This window comes from Durio zibethinus, chromosome 14 (genome assembly GCF_047325235.1).
Source record: "Durio zibethinus cultivar Kanyao isolate XHJ-2024 chromosome 14, ASM4732523v1, whole genome shotgun sequence".
Classification (NCBI taxonomy): domain Eukaryota; kingdom Viridiplantae; phylum Streptophyta; class Magnoliopsida; order Malvales; family Malvaceae; genus Durio; species Durio zibethinus.
In genome coordinates, this window is record NC_143175.1 from 7,912,233 (window position 1) to 7,938,327 (window position 26,095).

At 32.6% G+C, this 26,095-nt stretch overlaps 2 protein-coding genes across 3 annotated transcripts; one reads left to right on the top strand and one right to left on the bottom strand.

Annotated features, from left to right (window-relative positions):
• The first annotated feature begins 3,117 nt into the window (after positions 1 to 3,117).
• On the top strand, positions 3,118 to 20,456 carry LOC111294359 (DNA gyrase subunit B, chloroplastic/mitochondrial-like). Of its 2 annotated transcripts, none has more exons than XM_022887639.2 (21): positions 3,118 to 3,374; positions 3,716 to 3,860; positions 3,942 to 4,022; positions 4,101 to 4,214; positions 4,623 to 4,679; positions 5,802 to 5,903; positions 7,573 to 7,723; positions 7,811 to 7,887; positions 8,086 to 8,196; positions 9,534 to 9,604; positions 9,963 to 10,104; positions 10,617 to 10,715; positions 10,851 to 10,979; positions 11,128 to 11,242; positions 15,289 to 15,356; positions 17,662 to 17,775; positions 17,856 to 17,972; positions 18,045 to 18,098; positions 18,188 to 18,293; positions 19,713 to 19,843; positions 20,133 to 20,456. In XM_022887639.2, exons 1-21 carry the CDS (start codon positions 3,238 to 3,240, stop codon positions 20,199 to 20,201), a joined length of 2,190 nt encoding a protein of 729 aa, XP_022743374.1. In that variant the 5' UTR covers positions 3,118 to 3,237; the 3' UTR covers positions 20,202 to 20,456. The 2 variants fall into 2 exon arrangements, with proteins under 2 accessions (XP_022743374.1, XP_022743375.1); XM_022887640.2 differs by having other exon boundaries at positions 3,719 to 3,860.
• A 559-nt stretch (positions 20,457 to 21,015) lies between these two features.
• LOC111294360 (pentatricopeptide repeat-containing protein At1g80270, mitochondrial-like) lies at positions 21,016 to 25,610 on the bottom strand. The gene is made up of 3 exons (XM_022887641.2): positions 25,463 to 25,610; positions 24,159 to 24,744; positions 21,016 to 22,531 (listed from the first exon to the last, which is right to left on the bottom strand). The coding sequence occupies exons 1-3, from the start codon at positions 25,495 to 25,497 to the stop codon at positions 21,284 to 21,286; spliced, it is 1,869 nt and encodes a 622-aa protein (XP_022743376.2). The 5' UTR covers positions 25,498 to 25,610; the 3' UTR covers positions 21,016 to 21,283.
• Positions 25,611 to 26,095: the final 485 nt, after the last annotated feature.

Below are 26,095 nucleotides of genomic sequence, written 5' to 3' on the forward strand. Positions count from 1 at the left end.
AATAGTTATAATTTTTTGTAATAAATACAAAAAAAAAATTCATGAATTCATAAGTCAATACAAGTTTTAAAATGATTAAAACTCATATCAATAATTCGTATGTAATTTATCCTTTCAAAATAATCAAAGATAAAGAAATTACTTTATTAAAATAAAATAAAATTTTGTTTTAAGAAATTATATGGGTAGTCGAATGTTCGAAATAGATAGTCAACTGCCTTATCTAATTTTAGATTTTGTTTTAAAAAACAAAGGGGCAATTGAATGCTTAGAGAAGTAGTTGAATACCTGATAAAATTTAGCCATTGGATTTAAAAATTTGCCTAGAGTAGCCGGTTGCCTTAGCCAAGCATTCGAATGCCCATTCTAGAAACATAAATTTTTTAATCCAAAATTTCATAGCATTTCATCAATTTGTCTATGAATCATCGTAACAATATCAATTTACAACAAAAATACCCAATTTGTGTATCCATTTTTATGGATTTTCACAAGCATATAAAAACTTATCAAATTATTTTCGATTTTATAAAGAACATGCATAAATTGACCAAAATTTAAGCCTTAAAGGCTTTGATACTAATGATAGATAATATTAACATTATCATATATCGAAATGCGAAAGACTTGTTTAGTGAAAGTGATTGTCTGATAGATTTATAAAAGCGATCGTCTGACTTGAGCCATTAGCCATAAGCAATATAATAAAGTAAAAATTGTTTGATTCCACAGTATAAATCTTTCACACACTGAATGCAAGAATTTCTCATGAAAGTTTCTTATCTCACTTTGTTGAATTATCTTTCCTTTTGTTTAGAAATGATATTGCATCATCATCTTGTACATGATGGTCGAATGACATTTATTATAGACAAAAGGGGTAGTTGATTTTTCTTCATGTGAAATTCAAGCTAATTAGTTAATTGTCTCAAGATAGTTTTTGTTGCAATGTAAACTACCTCATTAGTAATTTGGGTGCTTGGATCACCCATTATGGATGGATCGAACCCTCTTTTTTCTTACAAATTATGTGCCTTTAATTGTGCTGATTCAATAAACAATTTTATTTTTTCCATTAATAACACATGTTTTAAAAAATTATAATTGTAATTTTTCATCATTCAGAGGTGAAATATCAAATTGTGAATGATCATATCTTATTTAAAGAGAAATTATATTTTACAAACAAAGAAACATAACTTTTGAGTTAAAAAAGTTAAATGCAATACATGGTTATTCGACTACCTTTGTACTAACTTGGTTCCAAAACACTTTTTGTTATTAGGGCAATCAAATGTCCTACATTGGCATTTGATTACCTCATTGTATTCTTGAAATAAAAGACTTTTTTAAGATGGATAGTCAACTACCACCAATCCATTACCCCCAACCAGGCATCTGATTATTTTATTGTATTTTCATAACTTAATGATTTTCCTTTACTAGAAATTATGGCCATTTCACTCCCTTGTATAGGCAGTGACTTTCTATAAGCTATCTTGATCACTTATAAATTTTTTCATATATTGAATCAATTTTCTCGTTTACGAAATCTTTCTTAAGTTATTTTATAGCTTTTTATCCATTAATTTCTTAATCTTTTTGATTAAGTATCTTATTTAATCAAATATATTTTACTAATTTGAAAATATTTTTAACGAAAACATATGGATAAAAAAATGAAAGTGAAAGAAAAGTGAGAAAAAAAAAGTTGTGCACGATGGAAAAGAGAAAAAGGAAGAAGGCAAAGTTTATAGTTTTGAATTTTTTTTCTTTTAATATTTGTTTTAGACAAAAAGTTGTGGAAATTGTCTCACGTGTTCTAATATAAGCATAAGATAATTTACTTGCTTTGTTTTTTTTTTTTTTTCATTGACTAATTCTTTTTTTAGCTTACAATATGTGGGAAGATACAGAAAATGGTTTGGGGAAAATCATTTAGAAGTACCAATGAAGCACAATATCGTAAGAAGCTTTTCGTATTGGGTTGCTTATTTTTTTTTAACTTACTTTAATTACAACGGTAATATAGATGAAGAAATTAATATCAGAAGGCCATAAAAGTAAAAAGTTATAATTTCTTGGATGTCACACAATGCAAGAAGGGTGGGTTTAAAATTTTCATGAAGAGTTTATATTTATATATTATTAATATATAAATATTATAAACTATTAGTGCATCATAAATTATCACATTAATAAATGATGGATTTAATATTTTTTGAGGGTGTCCACCTTTTTTTTTTTTTTTTTGAGATAATGATACAACTGTTTTTCATGCAAAATTGTTTCTAAAATTTGAGAAAGTTTATAAATGAAACAGACAATAAAAAGAGAGAAAAATAACAGTTACATATTTGAGGGTGTCCACTTATATTTAAAAAATATCAACATGTTTATTAATTTTGTCAAAATAAAAAATGATGTTCAATTTTTTTTTTTTAAAATTTTTGAGGATGCCCATAAACATATTATTTTTAAATGTGGATCCACCTTTTGATTAATGAAAAAATAAATTTTAGAGTCTTTAAAAGTAAATATTTTTAAAATTTAAATATTTAATTATATTAAAACTTTTTAAGTTTTTAATTTTGAGAAAAAACTTTTTTTGAGATAAATTTTTTTAAAAAATTTAATTTTATTCATTAATGAAATAATAGTTTATGATGCTTAAATAATGAAGTGATGACTTACGGTGTTTTTAGTAGGATTTAGTTCTTTTTTTAATTTTTTCATAATATTGAACAAAAAATTATGATGATCATTAGATTATAAGAAATATAAATATAAAAAAATTTATAATCTAAATCGTTTCATGCCAAAATTATAAATAAAAAAATAACTATAAATTTTATTTATATTGATCTTATTTTTCATCTCAAAATCAATAAAACTTGTCATTTAAAGTTAAAAAAAAAAAAGAGAGGAGTTAAATCCGCTTTCATAACGTATGAGAGTGCCACACATCATACATTTTCGATTTCAAAAAAACGCAAGTGAGCCAAACAAGATAATCTTCATCGTAAAAAAATAAATAAAGGAAATTCCAAGCAGGCAGTAACGCGTAGTTACTTAACCAAACGTCCCTTAAGTAGGGTTTAATAGGAGAGGAGTAGTGAGGGAAAAACCAGAAAAAAAGAGGGAAAAGGTTTTAGGATTAAAACACAAAACGCAGAGCCAAAAATTGAAGAAAAAGATAGAGAGAAACTCCATCTAAAACCCTAGTCCCGCTGTTTGATGGCGCTTCTTCCGCGGTATCCTTATCTTCATCTTCCTCTTCGTCTTATGGCCTCTCGTTGTCGTTTCTGTCTTCGTTCTCCTTCTTTTCACTCTCTCGCATCCTATCCTCGCTACTCTCTCTTGTTCAAGCCCAGGTTTTCCTCTTTTCTCTCTCGTTTCACCTCTTTTTTTTTGCTTTTATCTTGTTAGTTATTTCAAAGAAAGATTGGGAAAAGAAAGGGAAGTCAGGTTTCTAAAAGTAGAAAACAGAATGTGTATTTTGATTTTTATTCAGTTATTACTTTAATTACTTACAATAGCCAAAAGGGTTTTCTCTTTTGGCTCCATTTGATTAAAAAAACTTTTTTTTTTTATAATTTCTGGGATTACTGATTATGGGAAGAGATCATGTTTTTAATTATTTTCCGTTTGAATACTCAATGTGGGTTTTCCATTTTCTATATAATCCCTTTGTCAAATTGGGCTACTGGTCTAGCAGGACAAACTTTGCATTGAGGAGCATTTACAGGTTTCCAGTTCAAAATGTAGTTACACCAAGGGCTTTTGCGTCATCTAACATCACAACCGAAGCTCTCCAGGGAACTAAAAGCTCCAAAGCTTACAACTCTGAGCAAATTCAGGTAATTTTGTAAAAAATGTACTCTTTTTTATAAGCTCTGTAATTTATTTTTGGTACTATAAATGCCTTGTAATATCTGTAGGTTCTGGAAGGATTGGACCCTGTTAGAAAAAGACCTGGAATGTATATTGGAAGTACAGGACCTCGTGGTTTGCACCATTTGGTAATTTCTTTTTCTTTTTTTTTAGCAATTTTGATGGTACAATTCATTAAGATGTTTGTTTTTGCTTCTTCCTATTAGGTATTCGAGATATTGGATAATGCTGTTGATGAGGCACAAGCTGGTTTTGCAACACAAATAGATGTTGTTCTACTTTCAGATGGTTCTGTGAGCATAACTGATAATGGGCGAGGAGTATGCAACTTCTATTATTTTAGTGCTATAAATGATGTTATGTGGTATTGCATTTGTTGTCAAATGTGTATTAAAATATTCTAACCTGTGAATTTAACTCTAATGTGCACTTATTTTGTCCAACCTTCTTTTCTCTATGGACTCTGCATAACCCTTTTTATAGCCAATATGTGTAAATCATTGACCAATACTCAATACATTAATCTTGAGATGTGAATTACTTTACCTGCTATAAGAACTTGTGTCATAATTTTGGTATATATGACCTAAACATGTCTTTGCAGTGCAGATTATGTTAATTCTTTTACATTGAAATATCTTGGTTGAGAGCTATCTGTTATTTCTGGCCAGCTATTAATGTGTTTTCCCACTTTTTTTTTCTCACTTGGTTGCACTTATGAATTGCAGATTCCTACTGACTTGCATCCTGTCACAAAGAAATCTGCCTTGGAAACAGTGTTGACGGTAATAAAACATAAACGATCCATATCCATTTTGAATTTTTATATTGAGGTTAACAGGAATCTTTTTTAAGAAAGTCACTTGAATAAATAAGACAGTCTTTTTGTTTGTCCTGTAATTTTTTACGTGAAGTTTGATCTCTTGTCTAAGTCTTGTATCTCCGATCTCAATGAATTTTGATACCATTCTTTGGGTATTTGTCCTTAGGGTGCTTTAAAGGAGGATGTGCTTTTTTTTTTTTTTTTTATTGTTGTAGTTCTCCATTTCTGCCACATATTAGAACCTTTTTCATCCATTGGCATGGCTTGAGACCCTCAACTTAATAAAAAATAAAGAATTATCTAAACAGTTGTAAAAATACATGAATGTTATATTTGCGAAAGGAATAGTGAGAAATCCCCCTTCTGAAGGGTTTTCAACACATTCTTTGCTTTTAGAAAATGTAAATGAATTATGAAACTATAATACTTCTTATCTTGATGGTTACTTTGACAGATGGAAATATGAGTTAGTTTATGCTGAAACTTCCTCTTTTTCATTAGAACGGTGCTTCTTAACTAGGTTACTATGTAAAAGTACTAACATAACTAGCTATATGTCTTGCTTAATGCGAGGGTTTTCTTTTTCTTTTATTTATGGAGAAATGTAAACCAAATGATGAAACTGTGACACAGTTTCTATACCTCTTTCACAAAAACTAAGGTTTATATTCTCAATATTGTGTAGAGTGTGGATATATTTTAATTGGTGTAAAAGGTTATCAATATTGTATGTCTAAATTCCTAAAAGTCATAAACCTTATACAGTTGTGTTTGCTTTGATGAAAATAATATTTCTTAATATAATTGGTTTTTGACAAAAAAAAAAAAGTTCTTTTTGCAATGGTGGAAGTCATCTTTTAAATTAGGAATTAGTACTGTGTGTTTCAAGATAGACAAAAAATGTGCAGGCTTGGGAAAAGGAAAGGAGATGAGAGGAACCAAAAGTCACATTTATAATGAACCTCTAGGAGTTACCATCAAAATAACAGAAACTGCTTAGATTTGAGTAGTTTTTAATTCATTACTTTTTTCTTTTATAAAATAGATTTATTATATGCTACTTACATTCCATCTTTTTCTGCAGGTCTTACATGCAGGTGGCAAGTTTGGTGGTTCAAGCAGTGGTTACAGTGTCTCTGGTGGCTTGCATGGTGTGGGTTTATCAGTTGTCAATGCATTATCTGAGGTGTGAATTATATTCTAAATTTTAAAATTTCTTCATTTCTGGTTTTATTCAGGTTTTTTTGTTCTCTATATCAGTTGTCAAGGGTGGGCTAGGTCTAGCACTCATCTAAGTGCTCAAATGAGGTCAGTTCCAGAAAATGCGTCAAAATTAGGGTCGGCAATCCAATCCGTCTCCGATGGGTTCCGACACGACCCGACCCTATGGGATCGTTTTTTTTTTTGAAATTTGGGTTTTGGGTCGGGTCGGGTAAGGTTAGGAAACAATCGGGGTTGGGTCGGGTTCGGGTTTTAGGCAAACCCGACCCGATTCGATATTATATAAAAAATTATTTTTTAATTAATTATTTAATTATATATATTTATATAATGATATTTTTAAATATTTATATTTAAAAAATAATATTTTATATTTAAAAAATAATATTTTATTAATTTCGGGTCAGGTTAGGTCGGGTACGGTTTATATAATATCGGGTTGGGGTCGGATTCGGGTATGGAAAAACAAAAAATTTTTTGGGTAGGGTCGGGTTCGGGGCTAGCAAACCCGCCCCGATGCCAACTCTACTCAAAATGCTGAAAGAGAAAAAAAAAAAAAAGGAGCTGGGGTGGGGCAGGGGGAGTAATGAAGTTACTCACCTTTGTTGCCCAGGAGAGGAACTCCAATTGACATGATGCTTGAGGCAAGATCTGTGTTGAAATGACAACTTTGTTGCATGAGATTTACAGAAATGTTGCTCATATATGGGGGCATTGTTCTCTTATGTTATCCTCTCTTCTAAAACAATGAAATCCATCAAAATTTTGGTGAAGATTAGAGGACACATCTTCATTACGTACTTATTGTCCTATCACTGCCTTGATTTATTGTTTTCTAACATTTTGAAGTGATGGGAGACTGGTAACTGGGTCTGTCCAACAAATCCTAGGATCTATTTCTTCTTTGTTTCATTTCCATTCTTTAAGGCTTTTTTTATCCTTTTTGATTGAGTTATACTTCTCTAATGTAAGTGGCTTTATGGTTGAATAATAATATGGTTAACTTTCTTTATGCTACTAGTTAATCTGTGATCTAAAATTCCATTCAAAGTGAAATTTGTGGCACTAAATATGGCTATAGTATATTACCTCTTTAGCATACAGGATATAGATTTCTTCTCTAAAATATTTATTTACTTAAATAATCTGAGCTAATGTTTGCTCAAATTAGTGCTTTTTGAAACCTAGTGCTCAAGGTCATCTGAGGGCCTAGTGCCTTGACTATACCTTTGCCTTTGACTAACTTGGTTTCTATTTGGGGCTCTAGGCTATGGGTCATTGACTTTGCTTCTTAATTCATTGATTAAAATTTTTTGTTACATCCTATATCCTCAAACATAAAATGTACTCTGCTTGGGTTGATAAAATTTAGTTTACACTTCAGTTGCATTCCTATATCCTCAAACATAAAATGTACTCTGCTCGGGTTGATAAAATTTAGTCTGCACTTCAGTTGCATTCATATTGTATGTATACATCTTAATTGAAAACATCCATATTTGAACTCAATGGAGTTTAAATGTTAATGAGATGATATTGGGTTATGGTGACAATGATATCTCATTAAATGTTAATTAAGGTTTTGCAGGAACTGATTATCACTTATTTAAAGTTGAAGATCTCTTTGTTCACAGGCGTTACTAGTCACTGTTTGGAGGGATGGAATGGAATACCGGCAAAAATATTCACGTGGGAAGCCTGCAACGACACTAACATGTCATGTACTTCCAACTGAATCAAAGGATCGTCAGGGGACAAGCATCCGGTTTTGGCCGGACAAAAAAAGTACAGCTGGTTTTTGAGCTACTCTTTATTTCTGATAATCAGATTTTATGATTTAATATTTGCTTTGTTGTTTGACTAAAACCACAGTATTCACCACCTCAATTGAGTTTGACTACAACACACTTGCTGGAAGAATTAGAGAACTTGCTTTCCTGAACCCTAAGGTAAATTATTAACATTTAGTTAGGTCACTATGTTTTGATCAGTCTCCATTATACTTACCATTAGTTTTGATGTTTCATTATAATGGCCAAAAAATGGATATCATTATAGGAAATCTCTAGTCTATTTACTTTCTTCATTTAGTAAACCATATCTTACTGGTGTTATAGCTTTACCTTTTTTTTAATTGACCTTTGCAGCTTACTATCACTCTCAAAAAAGAAGATAACAATCCAGAGAAGAGCTTTTATAATAAATATTTCTTTTCTGGGGGACTGTTTGAATATGTGAAATGGCTAAATACTGATAAGGTTTGTGCATTTGTTTTTTCCTGTCTTCTCTCTTTGTCTTTTCATTTGATTCTTGTCTATTTATGTGTTGCTCCTTGCCCCTTCCTTTCCTCTCCTTTTTCATTCTGTTTGCTTTTATGTTAGTTTCCCACCCTCTCATCCTATAATATATATAGATCTTTCCAAGCTAAGGTGATGATGTTGAATTAAATAAGCGGATTCATGCTTGAGAATGAAAAAGAGAATAGAAGGGAAAAGATGTAATCAGAACTTATTTTTGCTAATTGTGGAAGGTTTTCATCCCTCTACCACTAAAGGATAGTTACTAGTTACTGAGCTTGAGTAAGGGGTTATAGGTTGAGGGTAAAGGTTCACTTGAGTGATTTTATAGAATGCTTAGAAATTTATTGAGAAAATTTTACAAATATGGAGGGGAAAAAAGAAATAAAAATGTGAAGGAGAAGGAATCAGACCTTTGGATCTATATCATTTACTATAACTTATGAGTCATTGTGATGGAGGATCATCTAGGCAAGGTTCTTTATATACATCAATTGATTCAGAGTTAATAATGATTAATGTGTTTCAAGGTGTTCGCTCATGTTAAAACCCGAAATGAAAGGCTATTCTGGACAGTATTTTGTGGTATGTTTCCCAGTTTTTGATGGCACAATATCGTACTAAAACTTGTATGCATGAGAGATTATTAATTGGTTTTCAACTATGAGGCTATATGTGCCACTTAATTCAGTCAATATTATTGTTATTAGTCTAAACACACCAAAAACCATAATTCTTAAAAGTAAGTATTAAAGCCATTATAGGTTGTGAAATTATGCTAGTAGGCAGTCTAGAATGACCAGGTTACTTGGGCTTTAACACTTCTATGCAAAAATCAATGTATTTTGTAATGGTCGTGGTTTCTCATGTAATTATTATTACTGTGTACTTATATTTTATTGAGTCTGTGCAAATGGTGTAAATGGATGTCCAGACTTTCAGCCTTAGAGGCTTCAGTATCTGATGATAAAGTCATGAGTGAGACCACTTATATGATGGAAACATTGTATTCCTTGGTCTGCTTTTCTGTCCAAGTCAGGGTATTTAAGTAATGGTTTGGAAAATTGAGCTTTTTTTTTTCTTTTCTTTTTGGATTATTATCTGTTGAAAACAGTTACCAATGAAATCAAATGTGAGGTTAATGCAAAATCTAGTTTTGAAGTGCTTTCATCTGTGGGATCTGAAGAAATTGCATTATTGCAAATGAATCTCTTACAATCTAAAATGCTTGGATCTATGATATCTGAAATTTGCATTCTGATAATATTGCATCGGTAACTGGTGGTTCTTTGATTCAGAAACCACTACATGATGTGCTATGTTTCAGCAGACAAATAGATGGAACGACAATTGATGTTGCTCTCCAGTGGTAAACCACTAACCACTTAGTTTGGTATTCATATACATTTTGTAAATTTTGTCTTTTTCCTGATAAAGAAATATTATCTGTGCTGTTATTTATTTTTAGTAGCAGATTTGCTTTCACCTTTGAAAAATTAGCAACACCTGTCATTACTAAATTCATATCTTCCAAGCATTTATTCAGGAGTATATTTGATGGAATCTATATTGTCTTGCATCTAATGTTGGTTGGTTCATTGTATACATGAAGGATGTCAGTTTCTTTATGTGTTTAGTGTCTATAATTTTGTGTGATGCACTACTGTGGTTTTATCATTCCTTGAATGATCTATGTGATTTGGTTTGGTTTATTCATCTTCTACCAGGTGTTCAGATGCATATTCAGATACAATGTTGGGTTATGCCAATAGCATACGAACCATTGATGGTGGCACACATATAGAAGGGGTTAAGGCTTCATTGACAAGAACTCTCAATAACCTTGGAAAAAAATCGAAGATTGTCAAGGTATATCTGTTCATATGTTGTTTTTGGAAGTTTTCTTTGATGTTGGTCTCCTTCTGTTGTACTTTTTATTTTTTTGCTTTAGATTAGTTTTGTTCTTTGCTATGGGGAGTGCCAACTAACTTGGATTTTTTGTACTCTTTTCCAAGGAAAGGTTGACAAGGATTGTGTTTATTTTGAAAGATTGAGCTCTGCCTGATTGAAATATTCTTTGAAAAGCTTTCATCATACAAACCTTTATCTGCACCTCTTCATGTAGAAGCACCATTTTCCTGCGCTTTGCCAAAAAGGCCTTTAAGTTAGAAACCTCTATTAAATTACTTTTAAGGTTCAAACAAACAGTAGTTAAATCACTTTTTTTCCCTAAACAGTAATTAAAGCACTTTAAATGATTTAAATGTGTTTATTGATGTTGTTGGTTCAAGTTTAACAATTATTTAGACATGGATAAATAGAATGTGGATGTGAAGTATTTGTGATGTGCGCTATTATGAATCATCTTCTGCATCTTTCAGGATAAAGATATTAGCTTAAGTGGTGAACATGTAAGGGAGGGACTGACGTGCATTATTTCTGTGAAAGTTCCAAATCCAGAATTTGAAGGACAAACTAAGGTATCATTTATGTATCATGTTGTCAATGGCATACTACTATTCTTGGTAATAGTGATGCTCTTGATAGCTTGAATTAGATTCCTGTACTAAATTGCTGTTATGATGACTTGATGAATTTTCATTTATTGTTAAAAGACAAGATTGGGAAATCCTGAGGTGCGAAAAGTGGTTGATCAATCTGTCCAAGAGTTTCTTACTGAGTATTTGGAGTTGCATCCAGATGTACTTGATTCGATCCTTTCCAAGTCACTAAATGCTTTCAAGGTACCTTTTGCATATCTTATAAAGTTTCTTTTGACCCTGTTATTTGATTCACTGAATCTAGTTCCCTTATCCTACAGCTCTAAATGTCTATTGGCACTGACTATATAACAATGATAAGTTTTCCTCATGGATGTTGTTTTGCTATCAGGCAGCTCTTGCAGCAAAGAGGGCAAGGGAATTAGTCCGACAAAAGAGTGTGTTGAAATCATCATCTCTTCCTGGAAAACTGGCTGATTGTTCATCCACAAATCCAGAAGAATCTGGTAAATGTTGCTTTACTTCTTTCAAAAATTATTTGACTTGTATTACAGGAGAGCATTTTGATCATAATGAGTTTTTTATGGGATTTTTTTTTTCATAAATATCATGTTCTATTTGTAGTTACATTTCTCACTTGGTGTAATTGGCCTCCATTTTGAAATATAATTATTAGGATTCTGTTTGTTATACTTGTAGCAATTGCTGATGTCTAGATTGAGTAAAGTTCAACTTTTGGTGTTTCATCTGGTTTCAATTCTCAGTCTTGCATTTTAATGATGGCTTTTTACTGCAGTTACTTTATTAAGTTAAAAAAACACCTATTATTACTTTTCAAATATTCAAGGCATAATATTCTTCAAGCCAAGGTATTCAGTTTGGTTTGGATGTTTTAGATTTCAGTTTTGCATATTAAGAACTGAGATATTCGGTTTCGGTTTCAGTATTGTAATTGGCAATGCGAAATATCCAAACCAAACTACATAGGATATAATAGGTAGGAGTACAAATGTAATCATTGGCTCTTCTTTATCCTAACGTTATATTGCCAACATATCTTTTCAAGAAAATTGAGTAGAACTTTTAACTCTTGGTTACATAAATGACCTGACTAACCTTTTCTTTTCTTTTTTTATTAGTGTACAACCTTCATTGCAATCCTAGCTATTTTTGTTTCCTTCTCTCTCCAGATTTGCTTTCTTCTTTCTTTTTTCTTTGTCCTGTGTTCTATTCTCTTCTAACTCTTAAATTCTCATCTCTGGTCCATATAAGGCACACCTTCTCTTTCTTTTAATCAAGCACTATTCTGAGGTATTACTGATGGCAGATTGTGATACCTCTTTCTTACTCTTTCATTTTACTTTTCTTTTTTAAGAACATTAGGTTTGACTTTTGAGACTTAGTTTCAGATCTAAGGTTAGAGATTTCAAATCTAAAACTAAGACTAGAGATTGTCAGATATGAGATTTCTCACTTCTGGGGGAATTTGGTAATTTTGATTCAGGAACTGTGATTTTAGCTGTTCAATAATCATATCTGTAGTTGATGTGTGAAATGGAAAACCAATGGATCAAACCAAAAAACCAAGTAGTTTGGTTTTGGATAATATTTGTTTTTCTTGTCATTACATTTTATTTCGGTTCTAACTTTGAAGAAACTGAAAATGTCAATTCTGTTACAATTCTGTTAGACATTTAAGAGGTAGCGACAGTTAATCAAACCCCATCCTCCCTGAGATACTGGTGTTGGGTGCAGATATGTGTCTAGATATCTAGCTTGTCAATTATCTAAATCGTAAGATGCAGAGTTATGGCATAAAAGGGTCCAAAAGAAAGATATGACTACAGCAACTTATTGTGTATTTACTTAACTATAATATATTTATGTAGATATGTGAGTTTTATTTGTTTGATTATGAGAGTTATTTTCAAAATAGGTTATGATTGTGAATGGAAATGGATAGATTGATTAGTATTAGGATATTGACAATATGGTTATTGTAAAGTTGTCTATTCTAAAGGAGAAGTTTGGAATTTCATGGTTGTGCACTTGTGAACAAATTGAAAGGTCCATGTATTTTGGAATTGGGCCATTTTCACTTAGGTGGGCCTAAAAGCTTTTTAAAGATTAAAACCAAAGAGTGGTCAACCATTTTATTTGGAAGCCAACCCAACAATGAAAAGGAAAAACTCTGATGGCACGTTTGGTTTGCAGAATGGAATAGAATGGGAATGGAATTGATATTCTGTGAGAATAGAAACGATGAAGAATAGAATAGGATAATTATTATGATGTTTGGTTCATTGGAACGGAATATAGTAAGAATTAGTATTAGTATGTTTGGTTAGTTCAAATAATGTTGTTTGAATATGTTTAAAAGATTATTTTACCCTTTTATTAAATTAATTATAAAAATAATATTAATCATAATTAATTAATAAAATATAATTATTAATTAAGTCATTTCCATCTTATTATTAATTATTAGTTAATACTATTTAATTAATTAAAATAAATTAATCATAATTAATTAACTAAAATTAATTATTAAAAATAAAAATTATCCAACAAAATTAAAGAAAAATATTAGTTCATAAAAACTAATAAAAATTTGATTTTTTTTCTCTTTCCTCTCTCTTCCTTTTCTTTCTCTCCTTTTCCATTTCTTCCCCATTTCCCTTTCTCTTTCTAAAAACAAAAAAATTTTGAAATTCTAACCTTTCGCTCTCGTCTCCTTCTGTTGGAGAAATAGATCTCCATTTTTGTGACAGTTGGTGTTCGAGATTTTGATATTGATGAACTTCGGGTTAAATTGTGATGATACCAACGAAGCCTTTTATTGGAGCTGTTTCATGTATTTTCATTTTACTTCCAAAGATCAAGTTTGAGTTATCACCATATCACTTGTTTAATTTAATGGATATGTAACCGTGACGGTCTTTTTCTTTACCACATTTTCATACATATTTCTTTGGCCCTTTCGATCAGTTATTTTCTCATTTTGAAAGGAATAGGACACAAAATCCCATTTTATTTGGCCCTTTCAACAAAATCCCATTTTATTTTGTTTATTTGCAAGATTTTTGAGAGGAGATAAACAGTCAAGAAGGAGATGAGCAGTCGAGGAGAGATGATACATGAAGATTTGTGTGGAAGAAAAGGGTACTTTGGGAAAAGAAAATATTAAACCTATTCCACAGATCAAGGAATTGCAAATATTCACTCTCACAAAAGATTTCAAATTCCTTTTTCAGCTGGAATCTTCGCGCCACAATGAATTTTCTAGCCCCCAATTATGAACTAAACAATGGAATATGTGGTCACTCCAGAAAATACACAGAATAGAAAGGCTATTCTATTGAACCAAAAGAGACTTGAAGGCTTAGCCTAGAAAAAAGAATACCAAAAAGCCTTGTGGGCTCAAGTCCTTAAACCTTCAGATGTTTAAAACGCTACTCTCTTTTCTCCTGTTCACTTCAGAAAGCAAGAAAATAGTATCTTTCCTATTGCATCCGTTTATGCTGTATGGCCATATCTTAAGTTTTAGGCAATCAATGAGTTAGATGTCTAGACCCATACCCACACCCAACGGCTTTACCTGAGTCCAAGGAACGTAACTCTGCATCATGCGGTTAGTTTGATGCATTTGCATTCTAGGATACAAGGAAATTTCAAAGTCCTATATGCAACATCAAATGTAATTGTTTTTATTGGCTGCTGTAGAAGCTTAAGCCGCAAATCACTTAGCATTATTTGCTTGCTCAAGTGTTTATTTTCTACATCATGCTCTATGTGGTGCTCATAGATTGGAAGACTAGTTTTTTCTAGCTTCTATTGACAGCATTATTTCTATTGTGTTATAAAGTTAGCCCAGTTGTTCAATGATTTTTGAGACTTAAATTGCTCTATCATGCATCAAGATCATCAGTTCAGTTCAGTTAGGTTGCCCCCCACCCTTTGGTGTCTTCTAGTGTTTTTCTTCACTTATAACATATGGATACATATATACACAAAAATAGCACTTGTGTCTGTGTAGATTTGTACGCGAACCAATCCCACCTTACCCTGTGATTAGGTAATGTGTTTAAAATTACAAAAAATTACCGTGACATTTGCACTTAAGGTCATAGGTTTTATCTCATGTTTTGGTTGCCCAAGATGCATAAGTTGTCCCAGTGTGAATTGACTGGCCCGTCTCAAAATAAGAATCTGCTACATGCAGTGAGTCCTTACATGTATTAAATGCGTTCTTAGTTAACTGTACTGATAATGCAGAGGGTTTTTTTCTTTTCTATTTCCTGGTGGACTAATTGCTATATATGTAAATAGCATTTGTGATTTTTATTGACTGAAAGATGGTATCCCAGATTTAGAAATTAGTTGATGGAGAATGCAAGTATGCTAGTTGAGGATTATGTTATTTAGGACTTTATTTTATGTTTTGTGGCTTATACATCATTAGTCTCTTTAGGTTTCAAAATAAATGATAATGCATTCTGATCTACTACTTATGATTGTCTATAACTTATTTTTATCGTTATATGTGGTTCAGAAATTTTCATAGTTGAAGGGGACTCAGCTGGTGGCAGTGCAAAGCAAGGCCGTGACAGGCGCTTTCAGGTAATATTTTACTTCTCCATAGTAGTTGGGAAGAATGGATTCAATTTAGTACACAAGAAATTTCTTGAAACAGGCTGGATAATACTTTAGATCTTTATGGACTTTAGTTTTGTTTGTTGAATGCTTCAATTGATCTGTTAGTTAAGTTTTTCTTGCATAGAGTTGGTGGAACATTATTTTTGCTTGCAGAAACTAGGTTGTGAAAAACTAGTAACTTTTAAGAGTAGCTCGTTCTAAACATGTAAAGTAAAGATAGGCTGGAGCAGGATAACTCTGCACATGAAATCAAACAGTCATACATGTCGACAATAGGCTAGTCTCATGATGCTTAGGTCATGTTTTGGTACACAAGATTATGATAGGATAGGATAAGATGATATTATGAATAAGATTATATTAAATAATGTCATCCTATCTTATGTTTGATGTGTGTAAAGATTAAGATGGGATAATTTATTTATCTATAAAAATTATCTTTCCTCAAAGTTTATACAATTTAAATTATTGATGTAATTTTTAATGGTATAACAGGACATGTAAGTTTAATCCCATGTATTAAAAGTAATCCTCTCCACTTTGGGAGGATTGAATCATCCTATACTAAGAGGATGATAATTCTCCTTGTAATCCTATCCCTTTCAATTAGATACAAACCACACATAATATAGAATGATTATCATACTATTCTATCCAGCATCCTATGCACCAAATATGACCTTACAAGAGCAAATGCTGACCAATTGATGCCATCATAGGACTGGTCTTATTGTGCAAATGTTTTCTTCTGTTGACCAAGTTTCTTATTCTTCTATTTTAGCATTTTAATAGATTATTTTATTTCACTTTTGTGAAACATATAATAGTGAGAATCACTTAAAATTGGACCAAATGCACTCAATTTTGGCATCAGGGTCTTCAACAACAAATAGCTATGGCCTCTGTTAATATATTTTGGCTTCTTTTTCTATTGTGATGACCCCTTCCCTGTGATGACTATCACTTGACCTTCAGGTGCTTCTGTTTGCCACCAATTCAATGATGAAAATTATGTTTCTCTTAAATTTGATGGTCATAAATGACTCTTTCATTGAGGTTCATTGTCAGTTGGCTTTGTTTTGCTTTTTGGCTAAGCCATTTGTATATAGCACAGAATCCCTACTTAGACTTGCAAGTTTGGGAGAGGGTACCTTATCAATGGATTAGGACATGGGATATGTGTCTGACACACCTTGGAGATTTTGAAGGCAGCAGAAGGAAGAGAGAGAAGTGAGTAGAAGAAAATGAAAAATAAAATGTAAGTGAGAGTGAGTAGGAAAGGAAAGATAAGTGAGAGTGTACTATGAATAAAGACTGAGGAGAAGAGAGAAGGCTAGAGTTACACCATATTTGTATCAACTGAATAGCTAGGCTCAGTTTTGATTTATTTGTTTCTTGTTGGGAATTTTTGTTATATTGGGCCAAAAAAGTAGATTTCTCAGTGACGTGTGGAGCCTATTCTTTTCATATGTTAGGCCAGCTAATTTAGCTCATAATCATAAAAATAAAGATGAATCTATTTCCACGCACCTTTTTTCTTCAAGGTGTATCAGTTATATTTACAATGGATCGCACCTGCCTACCTACATGGTAACTGACATTTGCATGAAGAAGCCAAAACTTGCATCAAAATAAGGTCATCCTAAAGTAAATGGATCCCATTAGCTACACCCAGATTTGGAACTCATTCCAGTGCTTGAATTTTATATTTGATGAGTGAGTCATGCATTCACATTCATATCTGACACCTGCACCTGAGTTTGATTAACATAGCTCAGAATCTTTCTTTCATACATTTTTTTGTGGTAGGAGAAGAGCAGTAATAAGTTAATACTGGCAAAGCAAACAATTATTGCCGATGACCATTTGTGTTTTCTTAGAATTCTATAATTGCTTCTAATTGCTGCTAATGGTTCTATGACTAATATCCCTAATATCATAATCCAGCTGTAATGCTTCATTGTTGTAAGTGTTGGGTACCATTGAGTTGCATCTATCAATGACAATTGACTGATTAAATGGTTCTCCATGATGCATGTTTGTTGTAGGCCTCTGTTCTGTGTACATTGGCATATGACTTGTTCACTATGTTGGTCTTACTGTAGTTACATAGTAGATTACAGGTCAATTTTGGTGATGAAATGATTTCATTTATCAGCACCTATAGATTATTATTTAGGATAGCAATCCTGGTCTTATTTGCTGTTGTTCTTATTAGAGTTGTATGTGACATATGTACCATATTTAGTCTATAAATGTGTTGTTCCAGGCTATTCTCCCCCTGAGGGGTAAAATTTTGAACATTGAAAGGAGGGATGAGGCAGCAATGTACAAGAATGAAGAAATTCAAAATTTGATTCTTGCTCTTGGACTTGGGGTGAAGGTACTTATTTTGTTGTTACTTTTAATTTCTTATTTTAAAGCAAACTGATAATATCATGTAATGTATCTTATTGATCCCAGGGAGAGGATTTTAATAAAGAAAACCTACGGTATCATAAGATCATCATCTTAACAGATGCTGATGTAGATGGTGCTCATATCCGAACTCTGCTGCTGACATTTTTCTTCAGATATCAGGTAGACGGTAAAAAGTGTCTCAATTTTGTGGCTATAACGAATATAAAAATTTATATATTATGTTCTTTGCAGAGAGCCTTATTTGATGAAGGTTGCATTTATGTTGGTGTTCCGCCCCTTTACAAGGTTTGTTGTTAGCTACTCTGGATTCAAAGAAGCTAATTTAACCAAAAGTGTGCTTATATCTTTCTCTCTCGGTTTGCTACAATTATCAGGTTGAAAGGGGAAAGCAAGTACACTATTGTTATGATGATGCAGATCTTAAAAAAGTCCAGAGTTCGTTCCCCCATAATGCATCATACAACATTCAGAGATTCAAAGGCAAGGATAAAATCTCTTTCCTTCTCTCTCTTCCTCTTTTTCCTGTCTGGATATTTATAATTGACTGTTGGGGGCTAAGCAAGATACTTTGCATTCTGTTAAATGATTCATGTAAATGATGTATTTATCTCTTGTAACTTAGTTGAGTGCTCTCATATTTAATGATATCAATTTAGTTTGAAAGTTTGTTCTGTTATTATACTGATGCATTTGTTTTAGTTTTTGCACGTACAATACAAGAACATGCTTAAATTCATAATTGACTGTTGAGAGGCTGCACAATACTAATCTGCATTCTGATTTGTGATTCATGGAAAAAAAACTTATTATTTCTTCCAATTTAATGTCTATATCTGTTTAGCTTGAAAGTGTACTTTGATTAAACTGATGCATTTTACTTTTTATTTTTGCATATGCATATATGATATCGGAATGTGCTCAACTATGCATGGTTTCTTGGACCATTTGGTTTCTGTGCTAATCACTTATCATATATCTAGCATGGATACTTAAAACTAAAATCAGGGTTAGATTGAGAATTGTCCTTTTGAGGGAAGAGAGATTCTACCATTAGAGATTTTTAAAAGTGACAGTAATAGCCTGAAAAAAAAAAACTGTGAACCACTTATGGAATTTGACATGTGTTAAGGTATCAATTAAATAGAAGCTTAACAGTAAACAACTTGTGTAGGTTTCTAACTCAGGATTTATTAAGCCTTGTATAAAAAGAATAGTTTCCAACCAGGTGGTTATTGTAGAATGTTTATTGACAATTTAAAATTAGCAAGAGATTTTACACCATATCCTCAAAGATGATTAAATTATAAGAAATAAAAGGGGAAAAGGACTACATGCAACTTTTTTAAAGGAGTTTTTCCCTTCTTGGCATTTTAGGCATTTTATAAGTGTATCTTTGGTTTAAATGAAGTAATGGAGGAAAGCAAATGAGTTTCATTTTTAGAATAGAATGTATCTTTTGTTAAAACAAAGTAATGGAGGAAAGAAAATGAGTTTCATTTTGAGAATAAAATGAAACTTAGATTGAGATAAGTTGGGGGGTGGGTGGGAGAAATCACTATTGGAAAAACAATAGAGAAAGCTGCAACTTTGTAACAAGTCACCTTTTTCTTTTCTATGGTGGGAGCAGATTGTCTCTAAAGTTAAGCGCTAATTTCACACAAACACACACCTTGAATATATGCAGTTTTTAGTAGAGCCTTCCTCTCAAAATTTAGTTCTCACAACAATAAGAATTCATTTGAGTTCTGCGACTTGATGAGATTATCGTCACTTTTTTTCCTACTCATGGATGTTCTCTGTAGTTCTTACCAAGCTGGTTCAAGAAAATGGAATATATAAGTTTTCTTTATTCATCATTAGTAGTATATTTTAATCAGAATGTGTATGGTTGTAATGCAGGTTTGGGTGAGATGATGCCTGCTCAGCTGTGGGAAACAACGATGGATCCTGAGCAAAGGCTGCTGAAGCAATTAGTGGTTGAAGATGCGGCTGAAGCAAATATAGTGTTTTCATCCCTTATGGGTGCTCGGGTATGTAGATCACTTTTTTAGTTTATGAATAGGTTAGTTTACATTGAATGAGGCACATCTGTTAATGGTTTTATGTCTCCTTCTGCATCCTATCAAGTGCAGTAGGCTTTTTAACGGTTTGTAATTTTGTAGTATCTTGTGTTCTCTTAGTCTGCTCACAATGAATTTGGTTGAGGTCAAAACGATTCCTGAATGTAGTGCTCAATGCATCCTTCATTTTATACACAATTCTGTCACATTCATGCATAGTGATTTTAATTAAAGTCGTTTCTTTTTGTGCGCGTGTTAGGTGGATGCACGGAAGGAACTCATCCAAAATTCTGCAAGCAAGATAAACCTTGATAAACTGGATATTTGAGATTGCATACTGCATCCATCCAGGTGTAAAATATTTTGATTTGGTAAAAGCGACTGGTATTCATCATGTTTCTGTGCCATTTGGAAAGGCACCCGATAGGTTAAGATTGATCATCTATTCAATGGAATTTGATCTTTTTTCTGGGTGTAATGGGAAAGAATGGGATTTTGTATTTTTCAATTTGTGTACGAATGTTGTATTCGTAAATTTTGAATATATCAATCAATCAAAACTCAAAAACTTGATTGACCAAAATTCAGCTTTAAATCATGAATTTAAAATTACCTACACAAACATTCTTCTAAAACCGATTTATCAGCTCTTATCAACAGATTTTTTTCAGCAAAACAGTTACACTGTCACTGCTTTTTAACAAGCGTTGTAAATTTTAGAAACTTACCTGACAATGTCGTACGTTATAAATCTCTTTAAATGTTTGAAAGTTTTATAGTCAGTTGAGAATTGAGATCCCTTGTAAATACTCCTAAATGCATGTTTATGCTTCTGAGTGAAGTGAAATCAGACCAGACGGAGAAATAACTGTCCTGGTGTGGATGTGGATGAACTTGGATCTTCCCTTTCTTAAATGTCGTGATGATTCCTTGACCATGTTTATAAATGTTGTTTTGGTTGTAGTAAAATGAATATAGGCTGAAACAGTCCAACAAATTCAAGCCATATGATTGGATTGGGTTTTGCTACTTATTCAAAAACTTGCAGTATATAATATATAAGAACCTCCAAGTTTCTGTTTTCAATTGCGAGATTAGATATTTGAAATTACCAATTGAAACAAAAAAAAAAGAAAATCATATCTTCCAAACCAAATATGCATTGAGATTACCCCTGAATTACACTCTTAACTCCTACAAAGGCTAGGCACTGTTTTAGGAACTAACAACTACCAGCATCGATCATATATCAACTTCAGGGAAGAGAAAATAACATCATATTTCTTAAAAAATTCCCATGGAAAAGGGAGAGAATTGTTTGACGTTCAAGAACAACAACGCAGAATGTCTAGAAGCAACAACCAACATTTGACCCACATAAAGCAGGGACACAAGTAACCATTGAAACCCTTAGTCAAGCAAATCAGACACTGCAGTCTTCCTGAACGCATCGACTCTAGCCAGCTGTGCAGCTAAAGCCTTATTTGGGAATATATTATCTGCTTTCATTCTCTCCCTGAACCCATAAGCTGGAGCTTTGGCATTTATATATGCTTGGACTAGAGATTGAAACTGACGAAATCGACCTACATATCCAGCCTGCCTCATTCTATGGAACAATTTTTCAGAGTTATGGATATCACCCCTCTTAGAATACTGCTCCATAACAACCATGAAAGAACTGAACAAGGGCTTAACCTGGTTCTGCTGGCTTGCTTTCAGCAAGATCGAGTCAGCCTTTTCCACTTCCCCTGCTTCCACATAAAGCTTCACAAGAGCATCCCAAGTCAATGGGCCAATCTGGACCCCATTATCTTCCATACGTCTTACAAGATCCTTACCTTTTTGCAGCATCTTATGGTTTGAGTACACCTTCAACAGTATGGCATAGCACTTAGCAGGAAGCTTCCTCAATGCTTTTAACATCCTATCAAAAACTGCTTCCGCTTCTTCAATTTTACTTAACTTTCCCCAAGCTTGAATAGCAGCCAGATACTCTTCAAAGCGGGGATTTGATTCGCAGACATTCCAAATTCTTTCCACTTCATCAGCTTTTCCAACCTCTGCATATACAGAAAGCAAAAACTGGCAAGCCCCACGATTCTCTTTTATGTTGTCCCCTTCCATCTCCTTTAAAACCTCCAGAGCTTTTTCCACAAGGCCCCCTGAAACATAGTGCTTAGCCAGGATGGATTGTATGGGGATGTCTGGTTCAATACCTTCAGCCTTCATTGTCTCAACAATTTGATCCATCCCACTAATGTCATTAGATAAACCTTTGACGTCAATTAAGATTCTATAAGTGAAAAGTGAAGGTTTGACATTTTCTTTCTCCATTAATAACAGCACATCAGTGATTTTCTTCTTGTCAAGCCTCTTGTAGAGGAGCAACAGCTGGTTGCAAGCAAATGAAGTAATTGGGAGTTCTAGGTCCTTCATTTTGTTAAAGACCTCCTCTGCTTTCTTCAAATTGTTAGCAACAACGCAGTTAGCAAGTAGGGTTCTGTAGATTACCTCTCCTCTAAAAGAATTTGGGACAGTCTGAATGTAGTATTCTGCCTTTTGGAGACCACGTAATTTGGAAATCAAATCAAGACGAGAAGCATAATCTCTCTCAACAAAGTCAAGCTGCTTCTTTGCCTCCAACCACTCAGAGAGCTACAAACAGTCAAATTGTAAGCCAACAGAAAGGACTGAACAAAATGCAATTAAGTCAGACCTACTTTCATAACCAAAGTCATATAACATAGAATATCATTTCAATATAGGTATATAAGAACATATTGACTAATCCAACAAAATGGATGCATGCGAAAGGGTGACTAAAACAGGGTGTTGAGATACTCTAAGAATATAGATATTTCATCAACTGACCTAGAAAATTCATGCCATTTATGCAGTTGACATTTTTGAGGCTGTACTAAAACTGCAGTGTAAAAATTAAAATGCCAGATAGCAAGTTAAAGGAAATATTCTTTGAGCCTTCAGGTTTAACAAGCAAAGTGCAAAAATGGAAGAAAGACTCTTCTTATAAGACGGTATCCAACTGATTCCTAGTTAAAGGGAACAAGAAAAGTGAACCAATTTCCAGGAGAATTAACAAAAACAAATGGCACAACTTTTCAGAACTTTTGGTGCTAAATTTGTGCAACCAAATTTTTAACCACGACAACTACCAACGGCTTAGCAGTATATGTAAGCCTAAAGATTCTAATGATGAGTTACACTTTTTAATTAATAGAAAAAGGTTGATGAATGCACAAGCAAATAATGCATCCTGAAGACATAATTGAGGAATGCACAATAACTACTCCTTCGACAAAGAAATATACTATTACATACACCAGAGCACCGATCAGGTAAGGGAAAGGGGGGACAAAAGAAACCAAAGCTAGATCAATATAGTCATGTGGCATTGCATCAAAAAGAAAGGTAAGTAAAGGTCAAATATTTATTTATTTACTTTAAACGAAATGGATCCTAATCATGTTAAAACATCCAAGCAAGAAGTTTTACACACTTGTTACAGATATCAATATGCCTATGGCATCCAACACATATAGCAAAAGATTGTTTAGTTGATATACTTACAAAAGCCAATGATTGCTTCCACATATATGAAATACTATCAGTAAAAAATTGATTTTCTGTTCAGCTCATTTTTTGACAGAAAATTCATTTTGTATGCTTTACTATTTAACTTAATACCAGGGAACTTCAAACAATCAAGTAATGTTTGCTTTCTTTTACCATAAAAAAAAAAAAAAACAGATATGTAGAAATTCGAAGAAAAAAAGATAAAAGGTTATCTTCCTCGCTATATTGAAGAAAGGGAAAAATAGAGAAAAAAAAAACTCATATTTCCTAGTTGCACTTCAATGGAATGGAAAGGGTAGTTCTAAGCTGTACTTTGAGAAATATTAAAAGCCCCTCCAACAAAATGGAAATAGAGAACTTTAAAATAAAACATTCAAGGAAAAAAGATGAAACAGATTTGCCTAAATCATATTTACATATACCCTCTTGCACTTACAAACAATACAGGAGGAGTGTAAGATGCCTACTCAATATACAGGAAATAAAATGGAAAAGCCATACAATTTATTTAATATCTTCTTTATAAAAAATATTTAAATAAATTAGTATCGGAGAAAAATTACCAAATTCTAAAATAACATTTGGCTCAACACCTATATGCAGAGAAGTTAGTTTCATACAAAACAAGGTGACTACAGTTTACTGGAAAATAAATTCCCAAAAAAGATGCAATGAAAAGTCAAATAACCTGCAATGCCCTCCCATACATTCGACGCTTGCGAAGATTGAGCATTGCTACTGAAATCTCAGCTCTGCTAAGATCTTTTCCTTCCTCAAGCCACTTATCAAGAGCCTTATGAACAGAGAGACCTGGAGCAGACACAATAGCTTTAAACAGTTCTGAGGTAGTACTCCTTGTGGATGACCTTTTATCACTGGGATCACTCTCACCCTCTAACAATTCCAGTTCATTTGAAGCAGTTTCCTGAACATCTTCCTCCTCACCAGCTAATTCTCGATCAGAAACCAATCCATCTTCAGTTTCATCCTGAGCAATGTAATTTTCTTTGGTCTCAGCATTAGCAGGCGTTTCAAGTTCAGAAAAGCCATCTTCCAAGTCATTTTCCTCCCCACTGTTTTCTGCACCAGCTTGGGAAGAAAGCCCACACCTCCCAACAGGGAAATTAGAGGAATGGTAAAATCTCAACAAAGATGGATGCTTATCAGATGTTTGAACATACTCAGAAATAACAGCCTTTTCTTCTATGTAGTTACTCGAAATTTGTAATCTAGCAGAAGCAGCATAAAATACTCCAATGTTGATCCTTCTATCCCTGGGAACCAGTTGAAAATTCAAGGGTCACTATTTCAAACCAAAAGGCATAATAAAAAAAAATAAGAAAAAAAAAACAGAAACATATTTTCTTTGTAGTGATTTCAAAAGCTTAATATAAATAAAAGAAATGGAAAGGAGAATGAGCATTCATGAAACTTTTTGTTGATATTGCACAATTAAATACAAGCATGACCTACAAAAATAGAAAAGACATCTATTTAGTTTACATGTATTTTAGAACTCAATATAGTGACAGGAAATGAAAAAAAAAAAAAAAAAAAAAGGAATTTTGTACAGACAAATTCAGAGTCTTCAACTGGTAACAACAAAAATAAACAAATTAGGGTCAACTCATCTCATTGACATAAAGCAATTTCAGCAAATTTCTAACAGCCGAAAGTAAGCATTTTTCATGTCAGTCTGTCGCACAGGCAGTTTAGTTTTGGAAGCAATAGCCAGGGAAGTAAGACCATGGCTGATTGGGTACCCTTCAAGTTACTTCATTTCTACCGAATAAAACAGATATAAAGAAATATATATATATATATATGCCATGAAACCCGACATTTCCATTCTTCCTTGCAGTTTTTCTCGGTAAACAAACATAGAAGGAATGGCCAGCTGATTAAACCCGAACAAAGAAATACAAGTAAATGCAGACAACATATATTAGAAAACAAAAAGAGAATGAGAGAGAGCGTGAGCGACGAAGGTACTTGAGAGGATTAGTAACTCGACGTAGTGCCCACATGGTGAAGAAACAAATGAAGAAAATGGTGAAAAACAATTTTCAAAACCTAAAACCCTAAATAAGGGCAGCAACCAGCAGCGAGTGTCAGTCTTAAACCCTAAAAACCCAAAGCCAAAAATGCTCCGATACAATTGGACTTCAATTGGATTTTCAAAGGCCCAATATTCATGGATACACACATTTAACTCTACTCAATAAAATTTTTATAATGCCTTAATATTATAAATTTATTTATAATAAAATACTCGATATTTAATTTAAATTTTAATAAATTTTAATATAAAACATAGATTATTAATATGTTAATTAATCTCTTTTTTTCACTTTTGGATCAAAATTAAATACCCTATTTTCATATATAGACAAAATGGATCTTAACAATTGTTACTTACTTTATTTGCACAAAAAAAAAGATATAATTTGAACAATTTTGTCTAAAAAGTGGATATAGAATCATTTATTCCTTGAATTTAAAAATATATATATACATATACATAACAACAATCAATAACTACAAAATAAGCAAAAGCAAGAAATTTTTTAGAAAGGATAGATAAGATGATGAAACATGTATGGTTGGAGAAGGAAGCTAGACTAA